This window comes from Thamnophis elegans, chromosome 7, assembly GCF_009769535.1.
Source record: "Thamnophis elegans isolate rThaEle1 chromosome 7, rThaEle1.pri, whole genome shotgun sequence".
NCBI classification, from domain to species: Eukaryota; Metazoa; Chordata; class Lepidosauria; order Squamata; family Colubridae; genus Thamnophis; species Thamnophis elegans.
In genome coordinates this window covers 82,626,300-82,640,989 of record NC_045547.1, presented here as the reverse complement: position 1 = coordinate 82,640,989, position 14,690 = coordinate 82,626,300, and the positions used below count along the sequence as shown (strand labels likewise).

The window sequence follows — 14,690 nt, the reverse complement described above, 5'->3', positions numbered from 1 at the left end:
CTCCCCCCCCCCGGGGACACTGCAACCGTCATAAATGTGAGTCAGTTGCTAAGTGTCTGAATTTTAACCATGTGATCATAAGGATGCTGAAACCATCGTAAGAGTGCAAACCTGTCACAAGTCACATTTTTTCAGTGCCGTTGTAACGTCGTAACGGCCACTAAATGAATTCTTGTAAGCTGAGCGCGCTCCGTTTGCGTACATTTTGAGCGGGCGACCTTCATTTGACCTTTGATCTTTCCGACTTCAATGCTGTTGTGTCTAGTGATGTCACGGACCATTACTGCCAACTTGACTTTTTTCTTTTTCTTTTCCAACCCATCAGAATAAACCGCTGGCGGAGAGTAGCAAATACGTAACCCTTCCTTGCAAATCTCCGGGCGAAGAAGATGCGTTCGGATCTCGCAAAGCGCGGTCGTCCTTCGGCCGAGGTTTTTTCAAGATCAAAAGTAACAAAAGGACAGCAAGCGCACCTAATTTGGGTAAGTCCCGACGGAGCGTCCAACTTTTAAGTGCGTGTAACTAACAGGCAGAAGCGGATGAAATACCGTATTTTTCAGAGTATAAGACGCACCTTCCCCTCCTAAAAGAGTGTGTGGAAATGTTGGTGCGTCTTATACACCGAATGCAGCTATTTTTTTGGCCTCCTGAATCCCTGCCCCGGCATTCCATTTTTGTGAAAAATGGGCCATTTATTTTACAAAAATGGGGGCGTTTTTGCCTTCCCCCACCCCTCTGAAGCAATCTGCAGGCTTCAGCAGAGCTGGGAAAAGGGGAAAATGCCCCATTTTGGTGCTCCTGCGGGCCGGGGAGGACGAAACCTTTTCTTTCTTTCTTACCTCTTTGAAATATTGGTGCGTCTTATACACCATGTGCGTCTTATAGTCCGAAAAATATGGTACTCTACTCTTCGTATAGTCAGATATAGTATTCTGATATCTGAATCTGATGAGGGCTCTGTGTCAGAGGCAGAGAGGACTGCATTCGCTGGCTGGGGAATTCTGGGAGTTGAAGTCCAGACATCTTCAAGGTGCCAAGGTTGAGAAACACTGCTCTAAAGCCCACGTATAATATGTCTTAAGGAGTAAGAGCAATTGTCTTTCTTGGTGTGAACAAGTGAATGTTTGAATGCTCTAATATAATCTACTAGTCCTCTGTGTCAAGCATGCATTGAGGTTTTTTTTTTTTTTTTTGGTATTCCTGTCTGACTTCGAAGATGTTAAGTTTTTATATGTCTTTATCTTGTTGCCCTTGGTATATTCTTGTGCATCTGGGTTTTTGCATTGTTTGGATGCCTGAAGACCGCAGTCGAAGTGCCAGTGCGCCGATCTTAGGTATAGTAGAGCATGCATGCCTTACCCGTGCCACGTTTTAAGAGCCGCTAATGCAGGGCCATCAGTCATGCATGGCCCTTGACCACGTCTTTTCCCTGGCCTTCAACTTTCATCCCTCCCCTTGTCATTCAACTCCCCCGCTGGGCTTGCTCCGAGCTGATGTCTTAGCAGAATCGTGTGCAGAATATTTCGAAGTCGCAATATAGCAATAGCAATAGCAGTGAGACTTATATACCGCTTCATAGGGCTTTCAGCCCTCTCTAAGCGGTTTACAGAGTCAGCATATCGCCCCCAACAACAATCCGGGTCCTCATTTTACCCACCTCGGAAGGATGGAAGGCTGAGTCAACCCTGAGCCGGTGAGATTTGAACAGCCGAACTGCAGAACTGCAGTCAGCTGAAGTAGCCTGCAGTGCTGCATTTAACCACTGCGCCACCTCGGCTCTTAATATCCTAACTTCTGAAATGTTCTCCTCACCTTTTTGGGGGCGGGGAAAGACTCTGAATTTGAAAAAGTCACCACACAGGCATCGACAGAATGGTGCAGTGTCGTAGGGGAGCCCGTGAGTTCGATCCTAGGTTAGAGGCAGATCTTTCTCTCTCTGGGCACGTTGAGGTTATGTCTGCTGAATATATCACTCAGTCCACCATTCCTGCCTTATAGTATAACTTCCTTGCCATAGAAATAGCATGCATTTCTATTTATCTTTATGAACTCTCCCCATTTTTTATTAACAAGGTTAATTGTATTCTTTCAAATTCTTTGAAAGATTTACTGGGGGGGGGGGAACCCACTCATTTTTTTTCACCTTTTGTTTTTTGAAGTGCTAAACTTTCTCTAAACACTTTTTAAAAACAAAGGCATTATGGTTACTCTTGGGCAACTTAGGCTGGAAATAAATTAATGGAGCTTAGTACCGTATTTTCACCCATATAACCCGCCCACGCAGATAACCCGCACACGCATATAACCCGCGGGTTTTCTGGATCGTGTAAAATGTTTCCCGTATACCCCGCCCACGCATATAACCCGCCCACGCAGATAACCCGCACACGCAGATAACCCGCACACGCATATAACCCGCGGCGAGTAAAAGAGAAGGGAAACAGCTGAGATGGGGGGGGGAGAAACGGAGAAAGAAAGAAGCCTGCGCACGCTGGGGAAGAGGAAAGGAACGAAGGAGAAGGAAACAGCTGAGATCGGGGTGGGGGAAGAAACGGAGAAAGAAGCCTGCGCACGCTGGGGAAGAGGAAAGGAACGAAGGAGAAGGAAACAGCTGAGATCGGGGTGGGGGAAGAAACGGAGAAAGAAGCCTGCGCACGCTGGGGAAGAGGAAAGGAACGAAGGAGAAGGAAACAGCTGAGATCGGGGTGGGGGAAGAAACGGAGAAAGAAGCAAGCCTCCGATCGTGTAAGCCTCCGATCGTGTAAAATATTTTCTGTATACCCCGCCCACGCATATAACCCGCAGGGGGGCGCTGTGCATGTAAAAACCGCATATAACCCGCGGGTTATATGGGTGAAAATACGGTAGATATGCTAGTAAATCTCTTTTGAATCATAGTTGATTCCTGATGATTAAGCAATGCAGCTATATGACGTTGCTTGCTTTCTATTGGATATTTTGAGAGCTTCCCAGTCTATGAGTGCAGAGAAGAACAACTGAGTTGATTTAGGGGACTGGAGGCTAAAACATATGAAGAACGGTTGCAGGAACTGGGTATGTCTAGTTTAATGAAAAGGAGGACTAGGGGAGACATGATAACAGTCTTCCAATATCTCAGGGGCTGCCCCAAAGAAGAGGGAGTCAAGCTATTCTCCAAAGCACCTGAAGACAGGACAAGAAGCAATGGGTGGAAACTGATCAAGGAGAGATTCAACCTAGAAATAAGGAGAAATTTTTCTGACAGTGAGAACGATCAACTGATGGAACAGAAGTTGCCTTCAGAAGTTGTGGGAGCTTCATCCCTGGAGGCTTTCAAGAAGAGACTGGACTGCCAGCTGTCAGAAACGGTGTAGGGTCTCCTGCTTGGGTGGGGGTTGGGGGTTGGGCTAGATGACCTACAAGGTCCCTTCCAACTGTGTTCACCTGTTAAACTATTCTAGGTCCAAATCGTGACCATGCTTAGTTTCAAAACCTGGAGAAGTTTAATTAAATGTTGCCACTCAACCAACATTAATACACACCGTTGAAATCAACTCACAAGGTTCATCTTCTCCAGACGGGCCACGTTGATCTTGATGTGGTCTGTTCTGGTGACCCGAAGGTGCTTTTCCAAAAGACAACTGTACTCCAGAACGGATGAAGCTTCTTGGAGGAGAAGCGAAACATTTTCAACGGAAAAAAAAACACCCCAAGAAAATCCAGCTACCTTTTTGGAAAAGCATCTTTGGAAAAGCAACCATAACTTGGATGACTGAGAATCCCCATAGATGCCTTTCTGGTGACTCGGAATTTCTAAAGGGCGTTTCAGAAGTCAGGATATTCTGACTTCAAAATATTCTGCACAAGTTCTGTGAAGCCGAAGGGTAGATGTGTTTTTAGATGTCATTCGTGTAGCAAGAACCAAATATATTTCTGGAAAAGGCCACTCTTGGCACAATCAATTGCTTCGTGAGCCAATCTCCTATTATGCTCCCAAAACAATTTCCATTTAAGGCAGTTTTAAGTGAGAACAAAGAAGGTGGCTCAGTGGCTAAGACGCCGAGCTTGTCGATCAGAAAGATCGGCAGTTCAGCAGTTCGAATCCTTAGCACCGTGTAACGGAGTGAGCTCCCATGACTTATCCCAGCTTCTGCCAACCTAGCAGTTCGAAAACACATAAAAAATGCAAGTAGAAAAATAGGGAAGAAAACAGCATTCCGTGCGCCTTCAGTGTTGAGTCATGCCGGCCACATGACCACGGAGACGTCTTCGGACAGCGCTGGTTCTCTGGCTTTGAAACGGAGATGAGCACAGCCCCCTAGAGTTGGGAACGACTAGCACATATGTGCGAGGGGAACCTTTAGCTTTACCTTAGATTCAACAGTATGAAGATTGTGAGATAATTCAAGGACCATTGCTTGAATTTCATCTTATCCATCATTCCCTGCAAAAGAATGGACTATTTGCTTGCTCCCTTTCCAAGCTAACCATTGTTGCTTTGAGCTGTTTGTGAAATGCCTGAATGTGTTGATTGCTCAGAGATGCTTGCATGGTAGTCTGTGAAAAAGTCGCTTGGCATGCTGGAGAATTGTCTTGTGCAAAGCGTCCTTTCTTATTGGGCGGGCAGGCAAACTCATGAAGTCATCATAAAAAAAATATCTGAGCTCTTTTTTCCTTACTTAAGCAATGGTACCTATTGGAGGTGTGCGAAGTATTTCCAACATTTTGTATGTATTGTTTTTGAAGGTAGGTAGGTTGGTAGGTAGAAAGGAAGGAAGGAAACTGATAAGAGAGGGAAAGAGGAAGGAGGGAAGAAAAGGAAGGAAGGAAAGAAGGAAGGAAGGAAGGGGAAGGAAAAACACTGATGAGGAGAAGGAAGAAAGGACACTGATAGGGATGGAAGAGAAGAAAGGAAGGAAAGAGGAAGGGAGGGAGGGAGGGAAGGAGGAGAGAACACTGATGAAGGAAGAGAAGGGAAGAGAGTGGGAAGGAAGGAAAATATTAATCAAAGAAAGAGGAGAAAGAAAGAGACTGATAAAGGAGGGAAAGATGGAAGGAAGGAAGGAAGGAAAAACACTGATAAGGGAGGGAAGGGAAGGGAGGGAAAGAAGGATACTGATGAGGGAGAAGGAAGGAAGGAGGAAAAACACTGATAAAGGAGGGAAGAGAAGAAAGAAAGGAAGGGAGGGAAGGAGGAGAGGACTCTGATGAGGGAAGAGAAGGGAGGAGAGTGGGAAGGAAGGAAAAAGGGAAAATATTGATGAAGGAAAGAGACATAAAGGAGGGAAAGATGGAAGGAAGGAAGAAGGAAAAACACTGATAAGGAAGGGAAGGGAAGGAAGAGAAGAAAGGAAGGACACTGATGAGGGAGAAGGAAGGAAGGAGGAAAAACATTGATAAAGGAGAGAAGAGAAGAAGAAGGAGGAAGGGAGGGAGGGAGGGAAGGAAGGAGGAGAGGACATTGATGAGGGAAGAGAAGGGAAGAGAGTGGGAAGGAAGGAAGGAATAAGGAAAAATATTGATAAAGGAAAGAGGAGAAGGAAAGAGACTGATAAAAGAGGGAGAGATGGAAGAAGGAAAAACACTGATAAGGAAGGGAAGAGAAAGGGAGGGAAGGAGGAGAAGGAAGGAAGGACACTGATGAGGAAGGAGAAGGAAGGAAGGGCAAATAATGTAACTGATCATTGTGCTTCCACCAATTATCCAAAATTGCACTTTGTAACCAAGTTTGTGGAGATGGAAAAAACGTAGCTGTTTACACTCATCCTTTCTTTATTCCACAGTGGTTGTTCAAAATAAGCAGAGGGTAGATGGTTGCAAAAATAAAAAAGACACCCTTTTTTGACACAATGCAGGGTTCAGCAGTTGATCTGAAGGCCAAGAGCATTCAGCGCCTATCTCCATTGACCTTTTCTTTTCTTTTTTTAAATATATTTTTATTCTTTTTAAACAAAACAACACATACAAAACAAAGCAAGAGAAGGGGGAAAAAAAACCAACTTTCCTCCATTTCATCAAGCATGTCGTTTGGTTACAAGTTTTTGTGCATCAATTCTTAAGATTAAGATTAACATCACTGGTTTTGCATTAAACATAACTGGATATTTCGCTGTCATTGAACATTATGTGTTCAAATTACCATTAATATTCTTTCATTTGTAACAATCCTTATTTCCTTGAATTCATAATTATCTATCAAATAACAATAAGTCTTTAAAGTATTATAGTGTCACCTATCTCCAAGGAGAAAAAGCGGAGATTAGAACAAAGAATTCCCCTTAATTTATAATATACATTCACATTTTCAATTGACCTTTTCTTGATATTTCTGGACATTTGTCAAAGAGATGATCACCAAAGCCACTATAAGTAATACATTCTATGCGTTCTTGCCCTGAGTTTGCTACACGCTCAATTTAATCCATACATTGATAATAAGAGAATTGGAACCCCCCCCCCCCAAAAGCGAGATGTAATACAGAGACTCTGTTGTGAAGCTTTACAAATCGAGTGGTTAATTAATTGCTTGAAAGGAAGATAACAGTAAACTTATTTCTTCACTCTGATTCACTTAGCATGACAGAACCAGCCTTTAATAAAGGTTACCTCTCCAATTCAGGAAGAAAAAACACTTGATATATAAAGGTAATGAACAGATACTTAATTGAGATTTATTTTTATTTAATAGCAGAGACTGAGAAAGAATCTCCTGATCACTTAGACCTGGCTGGTTTTCCTCCTCCATCCAAAGGGGCAGAAGGAGGACCACTTACTCCACCTTCTCCTGACTCCAAGAAGAAAGCGAGAGGAATCAAGAAGTTGTTTGGCAGGTAACGAGGGTGTAATTCTGCAACATACGATCCTGGAATGGGCGTCTCATGCTGTGGGCTTTATATTCCTTGCAGACAGAATTGGTTGTTTGCATCCTTTTAGAGGGTCGTTGAGGCCACTTGGAGGTTTCATCTGTGTCCTCAGGGTCACCTGAGTGGTGCAAAGGAGCATGGAGCCTTCTTGGGACTGCTGAAGAAAGGACTGTGTTGTAAACTGGAGATCGATGATGTTGTATCAATTGAACAGTAAAAGGCAAAGGTTTCTATCGCACATATGTGCTACTCGTTCCCGACTCTAGGGGGCGGTGCTCATCTCCGTTACAAAGTCGAAGAGCCAGCGCTGTCCGAAGACGTCTCCGTGGTCATGTGGCTGGCATGACTCAACACCGAAGACGCACGGAATGCTGTTCCCTTCCCACCAAAGTCCCTATTTTTCCTATTTTTCTACTTGCGTTTTTTTACGTGCTTTCAAACTGCTAGGTTGGCAGAAGCTGGGACAAGGAGCAGGAGCTCACTCCGTTATGCGGTGCTGGGGATTCAAACCGCCAAATGCCGACCTTTCTGACCGACAAGTTCCAATCGACAAGGCAGTTCCAAGAAGGCTCCAGACCCATTTGCACCACTCAGGTGACCCTGAGGACACAGATAAACCTCCAAGTGGCCTCAACGACCCTCTAAAACAGTGTTTCCCAAACTTGGCAACTTTAAGACTTGCGGACTTCAACTCCCAGAATTCTCCAGCTAGCTCTTCTGGCTGGAGAACTCTGGGAGTTGAAGTCCACAAGTCTTAAAAGTTGCCAAGTTTGGGAAACACTGCTCTAAAAGGATGCAAATGACCAGCTGTCTGCAAGGAATATCAGTCCTTCCCTTCCCCACCATCCAGTCAGAGCTGAAGAAGCTTCTTGGATGAGAAGCGAAACCTCTTCAAAGAATAACAAAGAAAGTCCAGGAAAAAAAACCCACCTTTGTGAGGTTGATCACAACAGTGTTGCTTTCTGTTACATTCTCCCCAGTCCCTTAAGAGCCGAGGTGGTGCAGTGGTTAGGGTGCAGCACTGCAGGCCACTTCAGCTGACTGTTATCTGCAGTTCAGTGGTTCAAATCTCACCGGCTCAAGGTTGACTCAGCCTTCCATCCTTCCGAGGTGGGTGAAATGAGGACCCGGATTGTTGGGGGCGATACGCTGACTCTGTAAACCGCTTAGAGAGGGCTGCAAGCCCTATGAAGCGGTATATAAGTCTAACTGCTATTGCTATTAATTCCTCCCCTTCTTCCCATTTGGATTTTTCCTTAGACTAAGAAGAAGCCAGTCAACCACATTTAATCCAGAAGACATGGCGGAAACCGAGTTCAAAAGAGGAGGGACGAGAGCCACAGCTGGTCCAAGGCTGGGCTGGTCACGAGACCTTGGTCAATCCAATAAGTAAGACAGGAGGACTGAAGGAAGGCCAAAATTCCTCTTTCTGTTCTCTTTTTCTCCTTCCTGATTACGCTTGAATGCAGCTAGTGGGAGTTGGATTGTGGAAAGAAAATATAGTGATTTTGTGGGTTACTGATAAAAAGAAAGTTGGTGGTTTTTTTTTAGAGTTGGGCCATTATTAGGATAAAGAGTAGGATAGTCCTTGGTGCGGCTCAGAGTTGAAATGAGGGGTCCTTGATGCCCTCTGAGCTTCGTTGATTGCTTGCAGATGTTTCATGACCCAACTAGGTAATATCATTAGCGCTGATATAACCTCACTCCCTTCTAGCACTGATGGTGTTACCTAGTTTGGTCACGAAACGCCTGCAAGAAAACTACCAAGCTCAGAGAGCACCAAGCTCCCCCACCCCATACTCCTCCTCCTCTCCCCTGAAAATCTCACTCCTTACTAGCATTCCTTCTCCTCCCCTTCTCCTCCTTCTCCTCTTCTTCCTCCTCCACTCTGTAAACCCAACTCTTTTCTAGCACTGATGATGTTATCTAGTTTGGTAAGAAGACATTTTATCACCCATGATGTTTCATTGGTTTGTCACAAGGGCCGAAGTGGCTCGGTGGGTAGAGTGCAGTACTGCAGGCCACTTCAGCTGACTGCTAGTTCAGCAATTCAGCGGTTCAAATCTCACCGGCTCAGGGTAGACTCAGCCTTCCATCCTTCCGAGGTGGGTAAAATGAGGACCCGGATTGTTGTTGGGGGCGATATGCTGACTCTGTAAACCGCTTAGAGAGGGCTGAAAGCCCTATGAAGCGGTATATAAGTCTAAGTGCTATTGCTATTGCTATAACCCAACTAGGTGACATCATCAGTATAACCCCACTGCCTTCTAGCACTGAAGGAGTTACCTAGTTTGGTCATGAAACATCTTCAAAAAAAACCAACCAAGCTCAGAGAGCACCAAGCCCCCCCCCCTTCTCCTCCTCCTCCTCCTCCTCTTCCTCCTCCTCCTCTCCCCTGAAAATCCCACTCCCTTCTATCACTGATGATGTTACCTAGTTGGGTAATGAAACGCCCGCAAGTAAACATCCAAACTCAGAGAGAACAATCAACCCATGGAACAGAAGTTGCCTTCAGAGGTTGCGGGAGCTTCATCCTTGGAAGCGTTCAACCAGAGACGGGGCTGCCGTTGGTCAGAAACGGTGTAAGGTCGGTCTCCTGCTTGGGCCCCCAGGGGTTGGAGTAGATGGCCTACAAGGTTCTTCCCAATTCTGTCCATCTGTTAAAAGACGTAAGTATCCAGCCTTGAAACGTGGCCTGTCGTTATTCTTCCAGCGATCTGGACATGCCGTTTGCTAAGTGGAGGAAAGAGCAAATTTGCACCTGGCTTCAGGAACAGGGGCTGGGTTTTTACATCGGCAATGGAAAACATTGGATTCTGTCCGGTCAGACTCTCTTGCAAGCATCCCAGAGTGATTTAGAGAAGGTAACACATTTATTTTCTCCCTCCCTCCACCCAGACGCAGTTGACTGAGAGTTGTGGGGTCCTTGGTGCTCTGGGAGGTGGGTTCTTTATGACCCATCTAGGGACTATCATCAGTGCTCATCTACGGATGACGTTCCCTAATCACGTCTGCAAGAAGACAACACACCTCCAAGAACACCAAAGACCCCCACAATCCTACCTTGAGGTGCAAATATTCTCCTCCGTTGCTGACTTGAGAGTTGTAATGAAATTCGGCTGAGTAGCCATTCATCTACTATCGGGACTCATGTTTGAGAACTAAGGCTGCCATCTTGTGTCCATAAGGGAGATGTATGTGCGCGTGTATTATTTTTTCTGAGTGCAGAGTATCTTACGTTAAAAAGAGAAAACAGGATATTGAAAATTAGTATACTGGTTTAAATAAAGGAAACTTCAATAACTATATCGCAAATGCAATTAAAACACAGAAGGAATTTCATTATATATGTAAGGTGTGTGTGTGTGTATTTATATTTATACATACATACATACATATATACATACAAACATACACACATAAACACACACATATCAACTTGCAAATAGAGCTCACCTATTTAAAATTAGTATACTAGTTTAAATAAAGAAAATTTCAATAACTATATAGCAAACGCAATTAAAACACAGAAGGAATTTCATTATATATGTAAGTGTGTGTGTGTGTGTGTATTTATATTTATATATACATACATACATACACACACACACACAAACATCAACTTGCAAATTAAGCTCAGCTATTTAAAATTAGTATAATAGTTTAAATAAAGGAAACTTCAATAACTATATAGCAAACGCAATTAAAACACAGAAGGAATTTCATTATATATGTAAGTGTGTGTGTGTATTTATATTTATACATATATACATACATAGATACACACAAACACACATCAACTTTCAAATTGAGCTCAGCTATTTAAAATTAGTATACTAGTTTAAATAAAGGAAACTTCAATAACTATATAGCAAATGCAATTAAAACACAGAAGGAATTTCATTATATATGTAAGTGTTTGTTTGTGTATTTATATTTATATTTATATATACATACATACACACACACACACACAAACACAAACATCAACTTGCAAATTGAGCTCAGCTATTTAAAATTAGTAGACTAGTTTAAATAAAGGAAATTTCAATAACTATATAGCAAACGCAATTAAAACACAGAAGGAATTTCATTATATATGTGTGTCTGTGTGTATTTATATTTATACATATATACATACATACATACACACACAAACACACACAAACATCAACTTGCAAATTGAGCTCAGCTATTTAAAATTAGTATACTAGTTTAAATAAAGGAAATTTCAATAACTATATAGCAAATGCAATTAAAACACAGAAGGAATTTCATTATATATGTAAGTGTGTCTGTGTGTATTTATATTTATACATATATACATACATACATACACACACACAAACATCAACTTGCAAATTGAGCTCAGCTATTTAAAATTAGTATACTAGTTTAAATAAAGGAAACTTCAATAACTATATAGCAAATGCAATTAAAACACAGAAGGAATTTCATTATATATGTAAGTGTGTATGTGTGTATTTATATTTATATATACATACATACATACACACACAAACACACACACACACATCAACTTGCAAATTGAGCTCAGCTATTTAAAATTAGTAGACTAGTTTAAATAAAGGAAATTTCAATAACTATATAGCAAACGCAATTAAAACACAGAAGGAATTTCATTATATATGTGTGTCTGTGTGTATTTATATTTATACATATATACATACATACATATACACACACACAAACACACACAAACATCAACTTGCAAATTGAGCTCAGCTATTTAAAATTAGTATACTAGTTTAAATAAAGGAAATTTCAATAACTATATAGCAAACGCAATTAAAACACAGAAGGAATTTCATTATATATTGAATGTGTGTGTGTGTGTGTGGTGTATCTGTACACTCACACACACACAACACATATCAACACATATCAACTTGCAACTACAATTGAGCTCAGCTATTTAAAATTAGCATACATTGTTTAAAGAAAGTACACTTCAATACCTATATAGAAAATAGAAAAAAAAATTAAAACACAGAAGGAAGGATAAATCAAACACTCTATTTATGGATCTGTTTCACAAAAGTTGCCCTCGCCTGCCTTTATAGGATGCCTGGAGCAGAAAGGTTGATGTTTATCAAAAGACGTGATTTTGTGTGTCTCCCATGTGCAGGAACTTGGAATAAAGCACCCGTTACATCGGAAGAAGCTACAACTTGCACTTCAAGCTTTGGGATCTGAGGAAGAAAACAATTATGGGAAGTTGGACTACAATTGGGTTACAAGTATGTTGCCTTCCCTTCTTTAAAAAAAAAAAATTTCCTCCTTTTGCTCTGTTTTCTAAGTTTTAGAGAAGATTTACAGGCGTACCCACCTGGTATTACCACAAGAATATTTGTATATAGAATAGAATAGAATAGAATAGAATAGAATAGAATAGAATAGAATAGAATATGGTTGATGACTGTGGAAGAGATGCCCAAAAGTCTTTTGTAACCAACTGATACACTTTCTACAGTATGTAAAGAAGGAGGATTCTTTGTGTTGTGTTTGTTTTGAAAATAAAAAATGAAAAAAAAAATTAAAAAAGAAGAATAGAATAGAATAGAAAATATAGACTGGACTGAACTGGACTAGAATGGAATGGGATAGAATAGAATAGAATAGAATAGAATAGAAAATATGGACTGGACTAGAATGGAACGGGATAGGGTAGGATAGAAAATATCAACTGGACTGGACTAGAATGGAATGGAATAGGATGGGATGGGATAGTATAGGATAGTATAGGATAGAAAATATGGACTGGGCTGGAATAGGATAGGATAGAAAATATGGACTGGAATAGAATGGAATGGGATAGGATAGCATAGGATAGAAAATATCGACTGGACTGGACTGGACTAGAATGGAATAGGATAGGATAGGATGATAGGATAGGATAGGATAGGATAGGATAGGATAGGATAGGATAGGATAGGATAGGATAGGATAGGATAGGATAGGATAGGATAGGATAGGATAGGATAGGATAGGATGGAGTGGAGTGGGATGGGATAGAATAGAATAGAATAGAATAGAATAGAATAGAATAGAATAGAATAGAATAGAAAAGAAAATATGGACTCAACTGGGCTGGACTAGAATGGAATGGAATAGGATAGGATAGAATAGGATAGGATAGGATAGAAAATATGGACTGGACTTGACTAGAATGGAATGGAATAGGATAGGATAGAATAGGATAGGATAGGATAGAAAATATGGACTGGACTGGACTAGAATAGAATGGAATAGGATAGGATAGAAAATATGGACTGGACTGGATTAGAATAGAATGGAATAGGATAGGATAGGATAGCATAGGATAGGATGGAATGAAGTGGGATGGGATGGAATAGGATAGAATAGAATAGAACATCACCCATGGTGTTTCACTGGTCGGTCCGCATTTGTAGGAAGCCAATTCCATTTCTCTTCTGTTTCTAGGGTGGCTGGATGACATTGGGCTGCCCCAGTATAAGACCCAATTTGATGACGGGAAAGTGGACGGCCGGATGCTTCACTACATGACCATCGTAAGCAGCTTAATTGTTGTGTCCTTGACAGATGGCCCTGCACTTACGACCATCACTGAGCCCACAATTTCTGCTGCTAAGCGAGACAGTTGTCAAATGACTTTTACCCTATCTGATGATACTTAACATTTGTTAAGTGAATCGCTGCCGTTGTTAAATTAGTAACCCGGTTGCTAAGTGAATCTGGATTCCCCTTTAACTTTGCTTGTCGGAAGGTCGCAAAAGGGGATCACATGACACCTCCCCGGACACTGCGACCGTCATAAATATGGAGCAGTTGTCAAGCGTCTGAATGTATATCACGTGCCCATGTAATGGTCGTAAGTGTGAAAAACGATCCCGAGTCTCTTTTTGTTGTTGTTGTAACTTTGGTCCCCAAATGAAGTGTTTTAAGTCCAGGACTACCTGTAGTAGATCAATGCAACTTTTCCCTCCAATAGGGAAGCAAGGAGGGAAGGAAGGAGAGAAGAAAGGAGGGAAGGAAGGAGGGAAGGAAGGAGGGAAGGAAGGAGAGAATGTAGGAGAGAAGGAAGGGGGGAAGGAAGGAGGAAAGGAAGGGGGAAAGGAAGGAGAGAAGGAGAGAAGGAGAGAAGAAAGGAGGGAAGGAAGGAGGGAAGGAAGGAGAGAAGGAGGGAAGGGGGAAGGAGGGAGGGAAGGAAGGAGGGAAGGAAGGAGAGTAGGAGAGAAGAAACGGAAGGAAAGAGGGAGGGAGGGAAGAAGAAGTAGGACCGTTGTAAGATAAGATGGATCTATGGGATGGTAAGAAAGCAATCTTCAAGTATATTGTCAACTGTAGGGAAAAAATTGTTATAAATACATATTATTAATAACAGTTATGAGATCATATAATTGTGAATGTATATATGAAATTGATAAAATATTTTTTTTAAAAAAACTCCGATAACTCCGATAACTGATTGTGGCTTTGTTGTTGTTGTTGTTGTTGTCGGTTCGTTCTTGGCGCCCACGTCGACAGGATGACTTGCTGTCTTTGAAAGTTCTGAGCGTCCTCCACCACCTGGGCATCAAGCGAGCCATCCAGGTCCTCCGAATGAACAACTTCGAACCCAACTGTCTGCGCAGGAGACCCTCTGATGAGGTAGACGCCCCTAACAGTCAAACGTGAAATTGATTCGCGGTCATCCTTCATTATAATGATTTTTTTGGGGGTGCGGGTAATTAATTTTAAGCGTGAACCGACAAATGCGCGCACAACAAAAGCACTCTGAAAAAAGAGCGGCGCTAAAACCACGATGTCATCAACGCGGCGACAACAGCGCGCCGACAGAAGCAC

General features: G+C 42.2%; 1 protein-coding gene across 7 annotated transcripts in view; it reads left to right on the top strand.

The window, feature by feature from the left end:
• The window catches only part of PPFIBP1 (PPFIA binding protein 1), a 103,012-nt gene that overhangs the window by 80,828 nt on the left and 7,494 nt on the right, over nt 1-14,690 (top strand). For 5 of the 7 annotated variants that reach the window (XM_032221335.1, XM_032221333.1, XM_032221336.1 and 2 more), the window contains 7 exons: nt 326-482; nt 6,668-6,809; nt 8,103-8,231; nt 9,556-9,706; nt 11,992-12,103; nt 13,308-13,396; nt 14,373-14,495. In XM_032221335.1, the coding sequence (XP_032077226.1) occupies nt 326-482; nt 6,668-6,809; nt 8,103-8,231; nt 9,556-9,706; nt 11,992-12,103; nt 13,308-13,396; nt 14,373-14,495 (903 nt within the window). The remainder of the gene's footprint in view (nt 1-325; nt 483-6,667; nt 6,810-8,102; nt 8,232-9,555; nt 9,707-11,991; nt 12,104-13,307; nt 13,397-14,372; nt 14,496-14,690) is intronic. The other 2 variants (XM_032221337.1, XM_032221331.1) reach the window with 1 other exon arrangement.